General features: G+C 43.4%; 2 protein-coding genes across 3 annotated transcripts in view; one reads left to right on the top strand and one right to left on the bottom strand.

The window, feature by feature from the left end:
• Window positions 1–449: 449 nt before the first annotated feature.
• Window positions 450–2,848, top strand: LOC130109750 (rho GTPase-activating protein 22-like). The gene is made up of 2 exons (XM_056276737.1): window positions 450–1,486; window positions 2,494–2,848. The coding sequence occupies exons 1-2, from the start codon at window positions 450–452 to the stop codon at window positions 2,729–2,731; spliced, it is 1,275 nt and encodes a 424-aa protein (XP_056132712.1). The 3' UTR covers window positions 2,732–2,848.
• Window positions 2,849–2,887: 39 nt separating this feature from the next.
• Window positions 2,888–18,355, bottom strand: part of mapk9 (mitogen-activated protein kinase 9) — a 38,383-nt gene continuing 22,915 nt past the window's right edge. The window contains exons 3-12 of one of the 2 annotated variants that reach the window (XM_056295031.1): window positions 17,240–17,369; window positions 16,982–17,040; window positions 16,512–16,650; window positions 14,840–15,005; window positions 11,113–11,184; window positions 9,771–9,953; window positions 8,192–8,316; window positions 8,030–8,093; window positions 7,840–7,911; window positions 2,888–5,051 (exon numbers count right to left, since the gene is read on the bottom strand). In XM_056295031.1, the coding sequence (XP_056151006.1) occupies window positions 4,915–5,051; window positions 7,840–7,911; window positions 8,030–8,093; window positions 8,192–8,316; window positions 9,771–9,953; window positions 11,113–11,184; window positions 14,840–15,005; window positions 16,512–16,650; window positions 16,982–17,040; window positions 17,240–17,369 (1,147 nt within the window). In that variant the 3' untranslated portion in view covers window positions 2,888–4,914. Of the gene's footprint in view, window positions 5,052–7,839; window positions 7,912–8,029; window positions 8,094–8,191; window positions 8,317–9,770; window positions 9,954–11,112; window positions 11,185–12,391; window positions 12,650–14,839; window positions 15,006–16,511; window positions 16,651–16,981; window positions 17,041–17,239; window positions 17,370–18,355 lie in introns of those variants that run through there. The other variant, XM_056295038.1, reaches the window with a different exon arrangement.

Genomic DNA, 18,355 nt, shown 5'->3' on the forward strand with positions numbered 1-18,355 from the left:
GATTGTGCATGTGTCACACTGCGGCCTGGCCACTGTCTATTTCTGTGGTTGCAGTTATGTGTGCCTGTCTTTAGAAATGAGACAGACTATATTACACCCTGGTCCCTCCCTCAGAAGCTGTGCTAAAGCAACAGCTGATGTCAGGACTGCTTAAAGTCTCTCACACACACACACACACACACACACACAATCTCTGTCAGCTACACCCACAGCCTACAACCTGTATACGATTTGCCAGCAAGCAGAGAACCAGTCAAAGGGGAGGGGTTCTCCTAAACTGTACTCTCCCCAGGATATATTACCACTTCCTGCACACAGCCAGCAGGGAGGGTGCCTAATGCATCCAGAAATCCAGAGACCGAGGGTTGAGTCTGAGGTCAGAGCAGAGAGAGGAAGGGGGGTTATCTAAGACTCTCTGCGCCCCCTCCCAGCCTATGACTGGCTGGATCATGGAGCTGCATTGCCTGCCTGCTGAGACCCCCACTACATCTAGCTCCAGATCTACGGACCCCCTGTATGACAACTGCCCAGCCCATGCCCAGAGAGGGAGGGAGAGGCACAGTGAGCTGCAAAGGGAGTGGGGCAGTGGGATGGATAGGGATAGGGAGCATAGGGCTCTGTTCTCAGCCGTAACTAGACTCCCAGCTCCCCGCAGCCCCCTGTCTGGCCTGGCCCCAGCTGTGACTGACGTTCCCACACTCGGTCGCGGGAGAGGGCCTGGCACTTGGCCAGATCACAGCTACTGCAGCTGGGGAGGAGGCCTGGTGAAGAAGGGCTGGGAAGCAGAGCTGGGCCCGGGTATAAACAGAGCAGGAGGAGGAGTAGAGAGAGGAAGAGGAAGGGAAGAAGGTATACAAGACACAGAGAAGGAAAGGGTCCATGAAAACTGGAGCCCCACTCGATCACAGAGCGAGCAACACGAGAGCGCTCTGTCTGTTTATGACAACATCCAGCACGCCATCACCTCGGACAATCTCCTGGAGGCGGTTGCCATGGAAACAGGCTTCCAGGAGCCTTCGCAGCAGGAGGTGTGCCAAGTGCTAGCCACTGAGCAGATCCAGGGGCTGATGAAGGGTGGAGGAGTGAGCGGGGAGAGTAGCTCCTGGTCCTCCTGTGAGATCATCCTGGCTGAAAGCAGAGCCAGTAACAGAGTGGAGCAGGACTGGGATGTAGATCAAGACCACCCCGAATGGGAGTCAGAGCTGGACTCAGGACCCCGTCCATTTGATCAGGAGCTCCAGCTCCCAACATCCTATGTCCAACCGCATCCTGTAGCTAGTCTTCCTTTCTCTAGTGAAACAGGACTCCTGGCCCAGCGGACCTCAGCGGCAGACCAGCATCCAGGAGAGATACACCAGGAAGGCTCCAGGATGCCTCCTCCTCTCCCCACAGCTGACCCATCAGCCAGCGCCCTGCGAAGCATCCTCACCGGCCTCCAGCAGCAGATAGTACAACAGAGGGAGGAGTATGAGGCACATATAATTAGGTAATGTTCATTTTGATGTGATATTTTTTTCTGCACTTTGCAGTAAATTCAGGCCCATTAAGCGTGCATGTCCATTCAGCTGTATTGCATTGCAGCGATCACTCTGTTGACCCCAGCTTCCCCCTGCATCCTGTTTAGTTAATTGGGACCCAAGAAATCATAAAATTCCACACAACCATTTCCTGTCTGTGTTTTCCCATAGGCTCCTATGATCTGTCATGTATTAAGACATGAAAAAGTATTTTCAAGTCTGTTGAAAATACATTTTAATTTGTGTTGTGCTATTGTCTGTTTCCTCTCTACACTGAAAATATCTGGGTGAGAGATGAGTTAATATTTTTTCCTCTGTACATTAACCAAACATCTTGTTTTTCTATAATTGCTATGCCTTTTTGGTTGTGCTATATTATACATGTGTGCATTTTGGCACTTCAAAATAGCAGCTTTATGAGGTGGTTTTCCAGTGGTTAAATCTCAGCCTGGTTAAAAAAATAGAGCCCATGAGGTTGACCTATAGAAATAGCTTGTGTGGTGCTTGACAGAGAGCTATTTAAGGAGCCATTCTGCTGACCCAGACAAAAACGCATACCTCGCTTATTACTGATATACATAGTGCAGGGTTCATTCTGAGGAAATGCATGTTAATACTGGTGCAGATAAAAGGTCAGATAAAGTCACTCTAGTTTATACTGTGCTGCAGAGCTTGTAATGGATAGCATTAACGCATTCTAGAGAATCCTGCACCTTATGTATTATGAATAAATGTAAAAAACAGCCAAACATTTCTGACTACTTCCTCTTAGTGCATAAAGGCTAAATCCTAACTAGCATACAAATCTTGATTAAAAAGTTCTACCAAGACTTTTTCTCTTTGGTAATCATAGATGCTGCAGCAAAACCCATATTGCATCTCAGAAGCTGGGTCAGAAACTGAGATTTGAAAGTCTAGCCTCAAACTGTTTTCTCCTCTTGCTCACTTCTCCCCCACAATGTCTTTTCCACCCCAGGCTGGAGCAGAGGAATGAGGAGCTGCAGGGGGAGGTAATGGGGCTGAGGGCCAACCTCGCACAGCAGCGGCGCTGGTACCAGGTGGTCCAGGCCAAGATTCAGGAGTCTGAACAGGCTCGAGCTGCCGCCGAACTCCGCAACACAGCACTGCAGAGAGAGATGGAGCAGTTTTTCGACACGTTTGGAGAGCTTAACAATGAGGCCAAGAAAACTGAGCGCATAGTCCGCAGCTTCTAAGAGACAGAGAGAGAGAAAGAGAGAGAGAGAGAGAGAGAGAGAGAGAGTGTACTATCTACAGCCATTGATGCTTTTATCAGATAAATATCAGCAAATATCAGATGAATATATGAACCATTATTCACAGAAATAAAACGCAATTTTGGAGATGTCCGTTTTATTTCTGGGGGAGGGGCAATAGATGGATGCCAAGTGGTTGTATTGTGGTCATTGCAATCACATAGGACATCTTAGCGTAACAAAATAGAGGGAAAAATGAACAACAACATAAACTGTGAGATGTACAGTGTATACAAGCTTTTTTTCCCCCCAAACATGGTAAACATACTAGATGGCTTAAGCATGGCAATGCTCAGTCCTTATCCAAAAGAATTCAGGGAGGGAGTTAGTCACTCCTCTGGTCATTTAAGGCATGATTGGATGAATAAGGTTGTCATGGTTTGTTAAAAAGAAAACATAGTGTACAACATCATACTCAAGCCCTGATTATGACTAGATAGTGTCATCTTTCTACATGTCCACAACACCCTGCAATCAGTCGGCAAAAAAGCAGCTCATCAGTCTGTTTTGAAAGTTCCATCTTTTGTTTCCTTTCAATAAGTGCAGGGTCAAGGTTTCCACTTAAGGACTCTACAGCCACACTACACCAAGACAACTCAGAATTTCGAATTGCTGGGCACAATGTCCTCCAGGCACTTTGCCTCTTCAGATGGGGCAAATGCATTCTTCAAAAAGGAAACTTCAAAAGGAAATGAGGGAGAGTGCTGCACAAGTACACTTAATTACACAAACAAACAGGCTTACAAGAAAAAAAAAAAAAGGTACAGCATCTCTCAAATTGGCTTTCACAACTGAGAAGACCAAGGTACTGTAAGTGAAAGAATTGACCTGAACGGAGTTCTCTTTATGACGAGAAATGCCGACATGCAAGTTAAACATCATTACTTGGATTTTACTGCCTTTAGATGTGTTTTAAATGTGTGATTCAAGAATTATCTCTTTATTCTTCCAGTACTAATGGAATGGTTTAGAATAGTAGCAGCCCATGCATTGGGTTGTCAATGAAACGCTTTGACAAGAAACTTAAATTTCCATGGGCCCCAATGTCATCAATTGTGTGCAACACTTTGCAAGAAAACAAAAATAAATACAATTACATGGAGATTTTTTCCCCCTCTCCCAAATTTACAGGATTATGATGTTCTTTTGATATACACATCGATAGTCAGTACCTTATGTCATGTGGGGTGATTGCAAGTTATCATATTTCCATAGGTGCACTGAATTTGTTAAAACAAATACACTTATCTATTTTCAAGAAAAATGTGTACATACACTATGGGCATGGGATCATGACACCTTTACATACAGTACATTATATCAGGAAATTAAAACTGTAACACTGCAACCACAGCTCCCCCTAGCTGTCAGGAGTAAAAGCTCAAATTCAAATCACTCAAGGCAATTCATTAAAAAAATGCAATGGGGAAGCACCACCTGGGGGGGAATTCGCAATACTGCTAGCTAGCTAAGAGACTGCCTCAACCTCGGATTAGCATTTGATCATCTTCTGAACACAGGGTGGTTGATTCAATTGACTGGTTGTAAGCTTTTGTTCATTTTGCAGTAACATGCAGGGGAGCAACTGACAGATGGACTGCTGTGGTCTGCGTTCAGTGCATCTCTGCACGAATCTGTTGACGATAGCCTCGTCTTAAAGTCTATACTTAATATTCACTGAAAAATATAACAGAGTCTTTAAAACACAGGCATAGAAGCAATCAACAATTCCCTACCGACTTATGGTCATTCGAAAATCAACATGGAGGCAAACATTACAAGTGTACTTAATCAAGTTTGAAAATATCCACAAAGAGGTGACAGAGAATGATAAACCTTTGACCCAGCAGAGAGCATACAACTTTGACCACTAGGCAGTGTTCTGAAATAAAGTTTCTAGATGAAGTTGAAGACCCATCAGATCACACACGCAAACAAAATAAAAAAATAGATCTATCCATCAAGGTTGGCAGGAGAAAAGAAAAACATTAAAAGGAGGTTATGATTTGTGGGTGGGGGACTGATTGATTGATTGACTGATATCTGGATTTTGTTTACGGGAGGAAGGGTGGTAAATAATGAGGCAGACAGACAGACATGCAGAAACACAATGCGGTCCGTGTTCACTGGCTCTCGTCCAGCGGTCCTGTGATCGTGTCGATGCTGCTGCTGTCGGTGTCTGAGGCCAAGGTCTGCTCCGTGGACATGGACGAGATATCATTGGCTGACGAAGACTGGGAGGCTGAACCGGACACCACATCTGATCCATGTGACACAAGTTAGTGGAGAGAGTTCAAAGTTGATTCAATAAATTGTACAAGTTGATAGAATTCACATAATGCCAGTATCAGTGTTTCCCCTAGAAATTTCTCTTAGTGGGTGGTAGCGTATGATAAGGCAGGGGGTGGGGTTAAGAAGATGAAACAAAGGAGCAATATGCAGCGACTAAGCAAACAGCCAATCAAAATCATGTCCTTAGAAACCTAAATTGGGAGAATGTGGTATCTTTGTGTGCACATTTTTATGTTTTTCTTTCTCTTGGGAACACAGGTGTGGGTGTTTGTGTTGTTATTGTAGAATCTTGTGCAAACGGGAGCTAAGGGGACCACTGCGGTCCCATGGACACGACTGGCACAAGGAGGCATGACAACCCCCCACTGTCGCATTGTGTGGGCAAATTAACAGAGAACTGTTAAATGTTGTATGGAAAGGCACGGATCATTCTCTTGAAAACAAGTAGGCCTAATTCTATGCTTCCATTAAGTTGCACAAATTCATTTTTGATACTAAAGCTGCCATGTGGCAGTTTAGTAAACAGCTACAAAGGATGGGCGCTGTTGTGTGCAGACATACCCATATAAACCAGGATACATTTTTGAGGGTTTTGAATGCAGTGTTGCGTTATATGGTTTCGAGGTATACCTATATGTAGTAAAAATGTTTAGCAGTTGCTTGGCCAAGGTGATGGGGTTGTATTGATGGGCAGCAACTCATGCCAGGTGGGTGGACCACCTCCTAATGGCTATGGTAGAGGAAACACTGCTAGGACGATATGTGCACATATTTTCTCTAACAATGACACAATGCAAGCTATTGCTTGATGTGTTATATCACACTACTGTGATAACACAGACAGCGCTGGCTGACTTTTTATACTTCTCTTTAAAGATTGCTGATACATGCAGTGGTGTTAGAAACTTGTGAACCCTTTACAATTTTCTGTATTTCTGTATAAATTTGATCTAAAATGTGATCAGATCTTCATCCAAGTCCTAAAACTAGATAAATAGCATAAAAACATTGTATTAAATCATTTATTTATTGAGCAAAATGAGCCAAGAATAAATGCCTTCGTTGGTGAAAGTGTGCAATCCTCTAAGATTATCAGTTCATTTAAAGGGGTAATTGGAGTCAGGTGTTTCAATCAATGGGATGTCAATCAGGTGTGAGTTTAGCAGGCCCCGCCCTATTGAAAGACCATAAACCTGGGTCTTCACTATTGAAGTCTGGTCTTCACCACATAGGTTTGTGCAAGTTTGCCATGCTGTGATTAAAGGAGATTTCTGAGGACCTTGTAAAAAGAGTTGTTGATATTCAACAGGCTGGAAAAGATTATAAAGCCATTTCTAAAGAGTTTGGACTCCACCAACCTACTGGCAGGCAGATGATATACAAATTGTTACTCTCCCGAGGAGTGGTAATCCAACAAAAACCACTCCCAAGAGCAAGGTGTACAATATTCCTGGAGGTCAAAAAGAACAGCTCGGTAACATCTTCAGAGCTACAGGCCTCTCCTGAATTGGCTAAGGTCAGTGTTTATGAGTTCACCATCAGGCAAACATTGGACAAGTGTGTATGACAGGATAGCATGGAGGAAGTCACTGCTCTCCAAGAAGAACATTGCTGCTCATCTAAAGTTTGCTGAAGACCACATGGATGAGCCAGAAGATCCAGACGGCTGAATCCAAAATAGAACTTCTTGGTTTAAATGAGAAGTGTTGTTTGGTGAAGGTCAAACACTGCAAACATGGGAACCTCATCCCAACCGTAAAGCCCGATGGTGGCAGTATCATGGTTTAGTGCTGTTCTGCTGTTTCTGGACCACAATGGCTTGCAAACATTGACAGAACTATGAATTCTGAATTGTGCCAGCAAATTCTACAGGAGGATGGCAAGGTGTCAATCCGTGAACTGGAGCTCAAAAGAAAGTGGATCATGCAATAAGACAATGAACCTAAATACAAAAATCAGAATACCAATAAATGATTACAGCAGAATAAAATTAATGTTCTGGAATGGCAGAAATCAAAGTCCAGATCTTAATCCATTAGAAATGTTTGGAAGGACCTGAAGGGAGCAATTCATGCAAGGAAGCCAACCAAAATCACTGAGTTGAAGCAGTTTTGTAGGGAGGTATAGGCCAAAATTCCTCCAAGCTGATGTGTGGGACTGATCAACAGTTACCAGAAATGTTTGGTTGCAATTATTGCAGCTCAAGGGGGGTCACACCAGTTACTGAAGGCAAGGGTTCACGTACTTTTTCCAACAAAGATATTTAATGTTGGAGAATTTTGCTCAGATAAATGGAGAAGTGTCTTTTTTTTTTTTAAATTGGGTTCTCAGACAGAATCGGACAATGTGTCAAAAACGCAAGTCATCCCATTCATTTTGAATAAGGGTAGTGCGTTTATGCTGCAGTGGTGTGTGCCATAAGGGCTTCAGCTAAAAAACGCAGCCGCATCCAGCAAGAAAGTTGACCAGAATCCAACCTGACGTCACCACGCTGAGGTGGCCAATCATGTAAGCCAGCAATCAGACTGAAAACACCCACATGGGCCATGATCGCTGGGCCATGTAGTGACACACCTACACCGCCGCACAATGCTGCAGCCAGGTGCCACATTGCCTAATTATGTGTGAATGCGTCCTTAGATGATAACAATATAGGTTAAATGTATGTAGAAACACAGAAAATCCGAAAGGGTTCACAAACTTTCTAGCTCCAATGTAACTATGTAGTGCAGATGGTGAATGATTTGTAAATGTACCTGAGCAATCATCTTTCATCACTCCATTCTTGTTCCTCTCCTCCCAGTCCATAACCTCCTCATAAATAAGCTCTGTGTGAAAAAGAGGGATTAGAATAATTTCCAACTATTTATGTCACATTTCCAGTGGGAAGGATCTTGATTTTAACTGCACTTCTGCTGGATTTCCCTAGAGGGTAGTATACCCTACCTTTCCATTGCTCAATGCTGTGCTCTCTTTCCTCCAGCTGCTTATCTGAGATCTGAGGCGGAGGCTGTGGAACAAAAGAGAAATAAATCACACCAGAGCCCATCATATAATTTGTGGCGCTATCAAATGGAGGTTCAGTTGTAATTGGAACAATGTCCTCACCGCATCAGCCTCTGCAGGGTCGTACCACACGTGTATGTAGGGGTGATTGAGGGCTTCCTCCACGGAGATGCGGCATTCTGGGTCGATCACCAACATTTTGGACAACAGATCCCGAGCTTGACCCGCTGTTATGGCAACAGAGGAAGTGCACCGTTACAATGGGAATACGTCGATATCCCTTCATTTTAGCACTCTATATAAAAATATGTATTTTTCCTTTATGGTGGTAGGTAATCATGTCATGATTTGTCTCCTTGTTCCAGATGGGAGCATATTAAGTAATCTTTATTCGTTGATGTGACATATTAAGGTAGAACAGCCGGGGCTCTGTGATGCTATATTTTTGGAACATGGGCTCTAATATTTTTATGTGGGAGAAAGAATTTTGGTCAAATACTCTGTAGTCTGTCGTCAACAAAAAGAGATTTTCTTATGTGAAATAAAATCAATAGTTAAACCTTAGTTTTGTAAATTGAAGCATCCATGTAATAAAGAAAAACAAGTTAACAAATGGGACACACCATGTACAAGCACCATTCACAAATGAACCTAAGGTTAGCTATCGCTCAAGTCAATGTTATATTGTAAACACGTTAATTTGTGAAGATTGTCACAATTAACGGTCGAAATTTCCAAAACTTGTGTTGATCCCAGACTTCATTTCAGGTGTTTAATCACTTTGTTAGACAATCCATTTTATATTGGTGCTATTACCACAGCTTTCAACCAGTCAGTATTATTTCAATGCAAACTGTCTTTGAAGTACTTACATTCTAGTCAATAAATCTTTGTTACATACACTAAGTGGATCATGGAATTTTTCTTTAAGGGATTCAATAGTAAACTTGGTACTATGCAACTATTTGTGCTATAGTGCTACATTTAACATGAGCCCAGTGTTTACAAAACAGGGTGTGTTTTATGTATCTAAGGATCCAACATCATATGGAGGTTATTTAATCAACTGGTCAAATTTCATTTATGAAGCACAGTTTGTACAAAAAAAAGAAGCTACCAGAATAAAATGGCAGCAGGTTCAAAGTGAGGGGAAAAAAGATAACCATTTATCCATGAAATGATTCAAGATTGCATTAAGCAATTTTTTTTCGATATTAACAGCGAATCAATTCATGGACTCCCTATGATGTGACTCCCTTGTACTGCCGATTGCATTGAGAATCATCACTGTACGGGCCGAAGATCCCCCCTGCAATAAAACCATGGATAAACCACTCGTGCAACTCAGAAGTTAAGAATGCGGTCTAGGGTGAAGCTCGCAGAGAAGATAGGAAGCCTTCTCAACTTGTGTTGTGTGAGCACAGTTTTATTATAGTGGGGGAGACGTGCCATCTTCAGGATGATTTGATTTTCACATTGATTCTCAATGTGCAGTACAAGCGATCCTTTTACTTTACAGGGAGTCATTTGATTCACTGTTAATATCGAAAATATTACCTAAAGCAGCTTTAAAGTGTGTAACTATGCGTGTGTGTTTGTGTGTTTAAACTAGAAGAACATGAACCCTGGTAAGGGACAACTGCATGATGTGTGTGTGAGTGTGCTGAGAGGCAGTTCTTACTCTTGAGTTTGTCATGTTCTGAGTCAGAAGGGAAAGCCCAGTCAGGGAAGAGCTCAGCAAAGTTGACCCCAGGATACTGTGGCTTGTTCATCACGTAGTTCCTCACAGTCTCCATCAAGCGGTTCATAAACTCCAGGCTGGGCGTGCCAAGCACCTCAATCACTTTATTCCACTGGTCAATGTCTGGAAGCACACTGGTCAAGGATAAACTCGCGCAGCTGTATCAAAGTGGTGCATGTAAGTCAACCAGAGAAGTGGATTCGAAGCAAAAGGTGCGCAATCAATCGAAGATCTGTTATGACAGAGTAAATATTAACTGATGATCTGTCCCACGGGTGGCACGGTGGTGCAGTGGTTAGCGCGGTTGACTCACAGCAAGAAGGTTCTGGGTTTCAGCCCCGGGGTAGTCCAACCTTGAGGATGGTCCCGGGTCATCCTCTGTGTGTAGTTTGAATATTCTCCCCATGTCTACGTGGGTTTCCTCCGGGTGCTCCGGTTTCCTCCCACAGTCCAAAGACATGTAAGTCAGGTGAATGGGCCATACTAAATTGTCCCTAGGTATGAATGTGTGCGTGTGTGTGTGTGTGTGTGTGTGTGTATGTGTATGTCGGCCATGTGTGATGGCCTGGCAGCCTGTCCAGGGTGTCTCCCCGCCTGCTGCCCAATGACTTCTGGGATAGGCTCCAGCAACCTGCGACCCTGAGAACAGGATAAGCGGTTCGGATAATGGATGGATGGATCGGTCCCACACAACACCACACTAACTTCCAACTCTGAGCAACAAATCCATTTCACAACAGGGATCAATAAAGTTTTTCCAACGCTAATTGCATGAAAGTAACTCCATTTTCCAAACTGAGGAACCTCCTGTGTCACAAGGTGAACATCTTAACTAGTTAGGTATAAATGGATAACGTAATGTAAATGAAGTCTGGGAGGAGAGGTGTCCGAAACTATGAAAGGAGGTGAAATAGCCAATATGAATACTAGCGATTTGAGTCGCCCTACTTAAATCCCTGTTCTAACTCAAGTGCTGAATGGTGTTTTGAACTCGACGATTCCACTAAATGCCCTTTCATTGATGGTAGCAAACACGCACAGCCCACAGTAGCGGTTGTATTCATTGTGATGAAATGTGAGAATGACTAGACAGATAGAGACATGGAATGGAATAACTTCAGTTGAATAGCATACAGAATTGAAAAATGGACAAATGAGAAAAGTTCAATGGAAAGCGCAGGAAATGGAACGAGACAGAAAGGCAGAAAAGGTTGAAGGAAATGAGTAACAGAGAGAGAAAGCGAGAGACGTAGAGTTCAATAGAAAGACAGGTGAAGGATACGGTCGGTACCCTGGAAGATGACGCTGCCCTTCACCATCTCTCCCATGATGCACCCCACTGACCAGATGTCAACTGGGAACAGAGAGAGCACACACACACAAACACACACACACACAAACACACAGAGGATGGTCACTATAAATGATCACATAACATCATCAACTACATAAGAGAATTCACAACTAATTCACAGTAAAATGACACGCTAGCTAAGCAAATGGAAACATTGACGGGACCATGGTTCACTGAGTATTGACTGAAAAGAGAGGAACGCCCATCAATCTATAAACTGCTCACTTCAGTTTGTGTCCACCCTTGAGTCGCATAATGGCCTTGTCACGCAAGTCTTTAGTCTGGCTTTTACCTTCTGTCTCTTTCTCTATCTCTTCCTCCCTTTACTGCCTCTCTCTTTGGGCTGGGAAACAGACACAACCTTTCAGGCTCGTCTCATCAGCTCTGCTTATCTGTTTACACAGCTGTTTCTCTCTCTCTCTCTCTCTCTCTCTCTCTCTCTCTCTCTCTCTCTCTCGCTCCCTCCCTCTGTCTCTCTCTCACCAAGTTCATCTGCTTGGCACAGTAGGATGTGGTGCAGCTATCCAAGTGTGAAACAACAGTTTGCTTGAGAGTGAATTTCATTTCAGACAGATAGCCTTTAACTCCTCCCTCTTTCCTCTGTTTCCTCTTAGTTCATAGGAGGTAAGAGCCCTCGTATCAACTCCAAAAGACTTCAGAGCACTTGAGGCCTAATACACACTGGCAAATAGTATTGGACTTAAATGCCCAACTCGGGGAAGGTATGCATGTCATTAACAAAACCTATACAGATTGTTAACATTTTTCAAAGTAACAGTGCCATTGTGGAGTAACATTTCTCTTTATGGTTTGGTTGATTGCTATGGACCCAATTAGGGCTGGGCGATATGGCCTATAAATAATATTCCGATATTTTTAGGCTATCTCACAATACAAGAAACATATTTTGATATTTTCAAATCTCTTCTAAAGAACTTCATAAATGCTAGATTTAATCATCTGATGCATACAATCACTCCGGTATGATGATTACAGTACTGCCTGCAACATATGTCTGCATTAAAACATTCTTGTTTATTATCTCTGCCAGCTGGTACCCTGGGGGGAATAATGTGTTTGGTTGCATGTGCGCGCGTTTGTGTGTGTGTGTCTGTCCATGGCTACAATTTTAAACTTCCACGCAAAAAGGGGGAAATCACAACCAAGTTAAATTTAACAAAAACAGTATTTATTCAAACCAGGCAATTCCACACAGGCTTTTAACAGCTGGTAAATGATAATAAATAATGCATGATGTAGGCCTACATACTGTAGCCTAGTTCTATAGAGCTCAAGCTCAACAGAGATCCTTAACAAGCGGTCCGTGTTCACTGGCTCTTGTCCAGCGGTCCTGTGATCGTGTCGATGCTGCTGCTGTCGGTGTCTAAGGACAAGGTCTGCTCCGTGGAGATGGACGAGATATCATTGGCTGACGAAGACTGGGAGGCTGAACCGGACACCACATCTGATCCATGTGACACAAGTTAGTGGAGAGAGTCCAACCATCCAGACCCACGGCGCTATTTATTGTTGTTATTTTTTTGTCCTCAGTGTGTCCATACATCAGTTGCGAACGTGTCCAACTAAATGTCCCACTCAGGTCGCCCATGTGTGAGTGAGTGACCAAAATTTGTGACGCATAGCCCATAGCGACAGTTGTGTGCGCACCGTGGGAAAAACAGAGCTCAAAGCAATGAATTCAATGCTTCTTCTTTTCGGAATCAATTCATCCGCCTCCATCTTTTTTTTGGGGGGGGGGATTCCCCCCCCCCTTTCTCCCCATTTGTACTTGGCCAATTACCCCACTCTTCTGAGCTGTCCCGGTCATTGCTCCACCTCTCTGCCAATCCGGGGAAGGCTGTAGACTACCACATGCCTCCTTCGATACATGTGGAGTCGCCAGCCGCTTCTTTTCACCTCTGACACTGAGGAGTTTCGCCAGGGGGACGTAGCGTGTGGGAGGATCACTAGGGATGGGAATCTTTCGGAATCTCACGATTCGATTCGATTTTGATTCTTGGGGTCACGATTTGATTCAAAATTGATTTTCGATTCAAAAGGATTCCCGATTCAAAATCAATTCTAGATTTGGTGCATAGCGGTGCTAATTTCATGATCTACTCCAGTCCACTGTGCGCTAAGAAAGGTGGTGTGGCAAATTAAGGCATGAAAGCAGACTACAGTGTGTATAAGATTATGTAGTTTTTATATTTGAAAAAGTTAAATCAATTGATTGCAATAATGTGAACACACAAAGGCAAACCTAACCTTTCTCAGTAAAAAACCGACGCGATGGTATGTCGTACTTTGGATCAATTGTCTGGATCATAAATCTAAAGCCTTCATTGTTGACTACGCTGAAACAGGTGATGGATCTTTTTTTTTTTGCCTGTTCAGAATTGGCTGGGAGTTTTGGTAAAGTGGTGCAGTGTGCACTGTTTGTTTGTTAATGTTGCAGGAAGTCGTTGTTCCATTTCTTTCTACTCTGGGTGATGACATCTAATGTGAGACCCAACATTTGTAGTGTTCCTGAAATACTTAACTTTCATTTTGCAAATCTTGCATATTGAATGAGTCATGTCAAGCTCCTTCATCCCCGGGAGATTGTAAAATCCAAAATGCGCCCAAAAGCTTGCCTTCAATGATGATGGGACTAGCTGAATATGTTAGTGCTCCATTTTTAGAAAGGCTGCCAAGAGCTAATGTTAGCAGTGACTGACTAGCCACTGCCGTGTTTTTCAGAAGCCGGAACAGGTGGGTAGCAAGTCTTTTTTCCCCCAATATTCCCCCTTTTTCTCCCCAATTTGTATCTGGCCAATTACCCCTCTCTTTTTGAGTCGTCCCGTTTGCTGCTCCACCCCCTCTCTGCTGATTTGGGGGCGCCCGGACTGACCAGAGGAGGCTCTAGTGCAGCGACCAGGACACATACCGACATCCGGCTTCCCACCCGCAGACACGGCCAGTTGTGTCTGTAGGGACGCCTGATCAAGCCGGAGGTAACACAGGGATTCGAACAGCGATCCCCGTTGTTAAAATGTTAATTTTGGTGTCAGTTAGTTTCATAACAGACATACTAACATATGTAATGCATTAATATCTCAATTGGGTATTTATCTTGACAGAATATAGAGTTTAAGTTCCGGTCGTTGTTTATGACCATTTCAATATTTATTTTCAGTTCTTTTTTTACAGTTCACGTTTTATAGTCCTTTGTCTGTTAGATTAGCAATATGTGTTTTCTGTTTTGTTTTTCAGGTAATATTTTCACTTTTTCAATTTTGTTATTCAAGTTTGACCATGTCTCTCTGAAGTTTAAATTGTTTAAAAATAGTATTATAGTTCTTAAAATGTTAATTCTGGTGTCAGTTAGTTTCATAACAGACATACTAACATATGTAATGCATTAATATCTCAGTTGGGTATTTATCTTGACAGACTGTAGAGTTTAAAAATCGGCAGTCATTTTGACCGCCCATGGTCGTTTTAGGTAGGAGTGAAATCCCGGTCGTTCTAGTGTTAAATAAGCCAGTGATAAAAAGTATCAAAACGAGTACATTTATTTGTGTGTAAATCTTCAGGATTGTAACTTTAAAACCACTTTAACAGCTTGAAACTTAAGTTTTAAGACCACCCTGCTGCTGGGTCTCTTCCTCACCATTCTCTTTGTACTTCATGCCAAGGATGACCTCTGGGGCCCGGTAATATCTGGTCACCACATAGGGCGTCATCATGAAGTTAGTGCAGGCTGTCCTGGCCAGGCCAAAGTCCAAGATTTTCAGAGTGCAGTCTGACTTCACCACAATGTTACTTGGCTTTAGGTCCTAAGGAAAGAGAAGCAACGAGGTCTACAAACACATGGGTACACATGAATATTACCATTTGTTCTAAAACTTTTTTCAAAGGATAGGTTATTAATGATAATAATAATTACATTTATATAGCACTTTTCTAGACACCCAAAGCGCTTCACATTGAAGGGGGTAACTCACTTCAACCACCACCAATGTGTAGCACCCACCTGGGTGATGCACGGCAACCATTTTGCACCAGAACGCTCACCAAACATCAGCCTGAGGTGGAGAGGGAGGGATCACTGAGCCAATTACATGGGGGGACGATTAGGTGCCAGATGAAGAGAACCAGGTTGGGAATTTTGCCAGGACACTGGGGAACCCCCTACTCTTTCTGATAAGTGCCATGGGATCTTTAATGACCACAGTGAGTTAGGACCTGGTTTAACATCTTATCTGAAGGATGGCATCTCCTACAGCACAGTGTCCTCGTCACTGCACTGGGGCATTGGGATTTGATATTTGTTGTTTTTATTAGGACCAGAGGGAAGACTACCCCCTACTGGCCCACCAACACCACTTCTGGCATCAACTCAGTTTTCCCAGGAGGTCTCCCATCCAAGTATTAGCCAAGCCCATACCTGCTTAGCTTCTGTCATTTGGCAGAGCCAGGATACAAGTTGGTATGGCTGCCAGCATTAACGATTAGAATAGAGCTACAAATTTATTTAAAGGAAAACCTCCTGACTACAAAAAAATCTTTTGTTTTCAGTTAATTAGAGTCACTTTCAGTCTTAAAAGTGAAAAATTCTGCAGAGTTGAAATAACTGAACTTGTACAATACGTGCCCAGTGCAGTTTCACCTATTTGATGAATACTCTTTGAATAATACCTTAAAATGATGCCGATTTAAAGGCCAGTATACACCAGGTCCAATACAAAATAACTTACATTTTTGTTTTCGCTTTCATTTTCTTATCACACTACTGGGCAAAAGGGAGTCATCAAGTTGAGTCAGCAGTGGTAATGATCTCTTGGTTTTGCTTTTAGAAAATAGAGAAAATATAGGGAACACCCTATTTTGGCGAGGCAAGGAGAGCATGTTGAGTTTCATCGTCTCATCCAAGAACTGACGTACTGCTACAGTCACTTCAGGAAATACTTAATGATGTCTGTAGGGCAATTAGAGGCCCTTTTGGGAATAGTATTCTCAGCCGCAAATCTTCCTTCAGCTTGGGGTCTAGATAGTCCTTAGGATTTTGGTCAAAAAGGATATAATATTGATCAGTGGCTCCCCTATTCTGCTGGTTCTTTTCAGCTTTGGATCGCTTGACATCATTAACAGTCACAAGTATGACTGGTCAGGCACTCAGATTCAAACTTGGCCTGCAACTGCCTCAAGGTAGTATATTCTAATAGAATCACATCAAAGACATTCGCTCAAAGGAAATTCTTGAAACAATTTGATATGCACAGGAGTTGCCACAGAGTTATTCAGATTTCAAGACTCAGTATAAAATGGCCCCACTGTCTCACCCTGTGGATGATGCCAGCGGAGTGCAGGTGCCTGATGCCACAGAGGATCTGATAAAGCAGGTAGGACATCCTCTCATGGTCCAGGTCCATGTGGATCACCTGGCATAGGCTGGCATCCATCAGCTCCATCACCAGATACCTGAGAAAAAGAAGGAAAAGAGAGATTCAGAGAGCAGAGGGAAGGGATTAGTAGAGTAACAAGGAGAAGAAAGAGGCAGAAAAAAAAATAAGAGAACAGATTTAATGTGGCTAGACAAGCAGTTATGAAAACATAGGTGTGAGGAAAAAGCAGTGTGAAATAGAGCAGTGGTGCAGGTGGGCAGATGAACATATGGATAGTGGGGGAGATGAAGGAACAGAAGAGAGTTGGCAAAAAAAAGAGAGGCTGTTCCTAAAATCCTTCAACTCTGCAAAAGACATTGGCTTTGAGAATGGGTAGTTCTAGCCAAAAACACTCCACCACTACTCACAGGTCTTGGAATTCCTCCAAGGACTTCTGAGGCGTGAAGACATTGATCAGACGGATGATCTGCAAAGAGGTGAGACAGGCCATTTAGTCCACAGTTATTCCTGCATCTCCATGCACTTTGCAGTGGAGATTGTGGAATGAACACTAAGTTGATTTGTCTGGATTTTTATTATGATAAAGTTGTGGTCTTATTGAGTATCTGTATCTGTATCGAAACTGGAAGTCCAGAGAGAGAAAAGGACTCTAAGTTTGTTCTCACATTTTTGTGGTTGACACATTTGAGCAGCACCAGCTCCCTGTAGGCACGCTTGGCATGGGTCTGATTCTGGAAGGGCCGACACAGCTTTTTCACTGCCACTGGTATACCTAGGACTGAATCTAGAGCAGAGCTGGAGGCAAAAAGAGAGGTGAGGGGTGCAGAGAAGGAGGGGAAAGAAAAGGAAAAAACATTAGAAGGAAGAAAAGAGATGTGTCCTCCAGAGCAAAGCTGAGGTATGATACTTGAGCAACTTGACTTGTAGCCTGTTAGCTAAAGGATTCTCCGATACATGTGGAGTCGCCAGCCACTTCTTTTCGCCTGACAGTGAGGAGTTTTGCCAGGGGGACGTAGCGCATGGAAAGATCACGCTATTCCCCCCAGTTTCCCCTCCCCCCTGAACAGGCGTGTGGACTGCCCAGAGGAGGCACTAATGCAGCGACCAGGACACACATCCACATCTGGCTTCCCACCTGCAGACACGGCCAATTGTGTCTGCATGGACATCCAACCAAGCCAGAGGTAACACGGGGATTTGGTCCGGCGACCCCCGTGTTGGTAGGTGACGAAATAGACCGCTACACCACACCATCCGGATGCCCCGGATTTTGTACTTTTTTTTTTGCAATGAGTTCATCCATGATTGCATTAACTGAAAATGGCCAGCGCATGAGGGTTGGGGGTCAACTATATTGGCAAATGCCGATTGTTGGGCTGTGGCTGGTAGGAAAATTTTGACATATCGCCCAAACCTAACGCATTCTCTCTCACACACACACACACACACACACACACACACACACACACAAACACACACAGGGTACACTTCTATCTACTTCAACTCTGCCATCTAATCAGGGGGTTATTTAGACCTGGTACTATAGGTGAATGAAATTAGCCACATAGTTGTATTATTGAAAACGGTGCAGTACTTGGGGGGGGGGGGGGGACCAGTTTTCAAACCCGAAGATTCTCAATGTGGTCCTTGGGGATCCTCAGTACTGCTGGTGCTCGATTCTGCTGGGTAATTATGGTAACCTTTGCGCTAGGTTAAAAATACCCAATGATCAGATGGCTGGAATGCATGACACAACAGAATGCATAACCAACCTGGCAGAA

The sequence above is a fragment of the Lampris incognitus genome, chromosome 1 (genome assembly GCF_029633865.1).
Source record: "Lampris incognitus isolate fLamInc1 chromosome 1, fLamInc1.hap2, whole genome shotgun sequence".
Taxonomy (NCBI): Eukaryota; Metazoa; Chordata; class Actinopteri; order Lampriformes; family Lampridae; genus Lampris; species Lampris incognitus.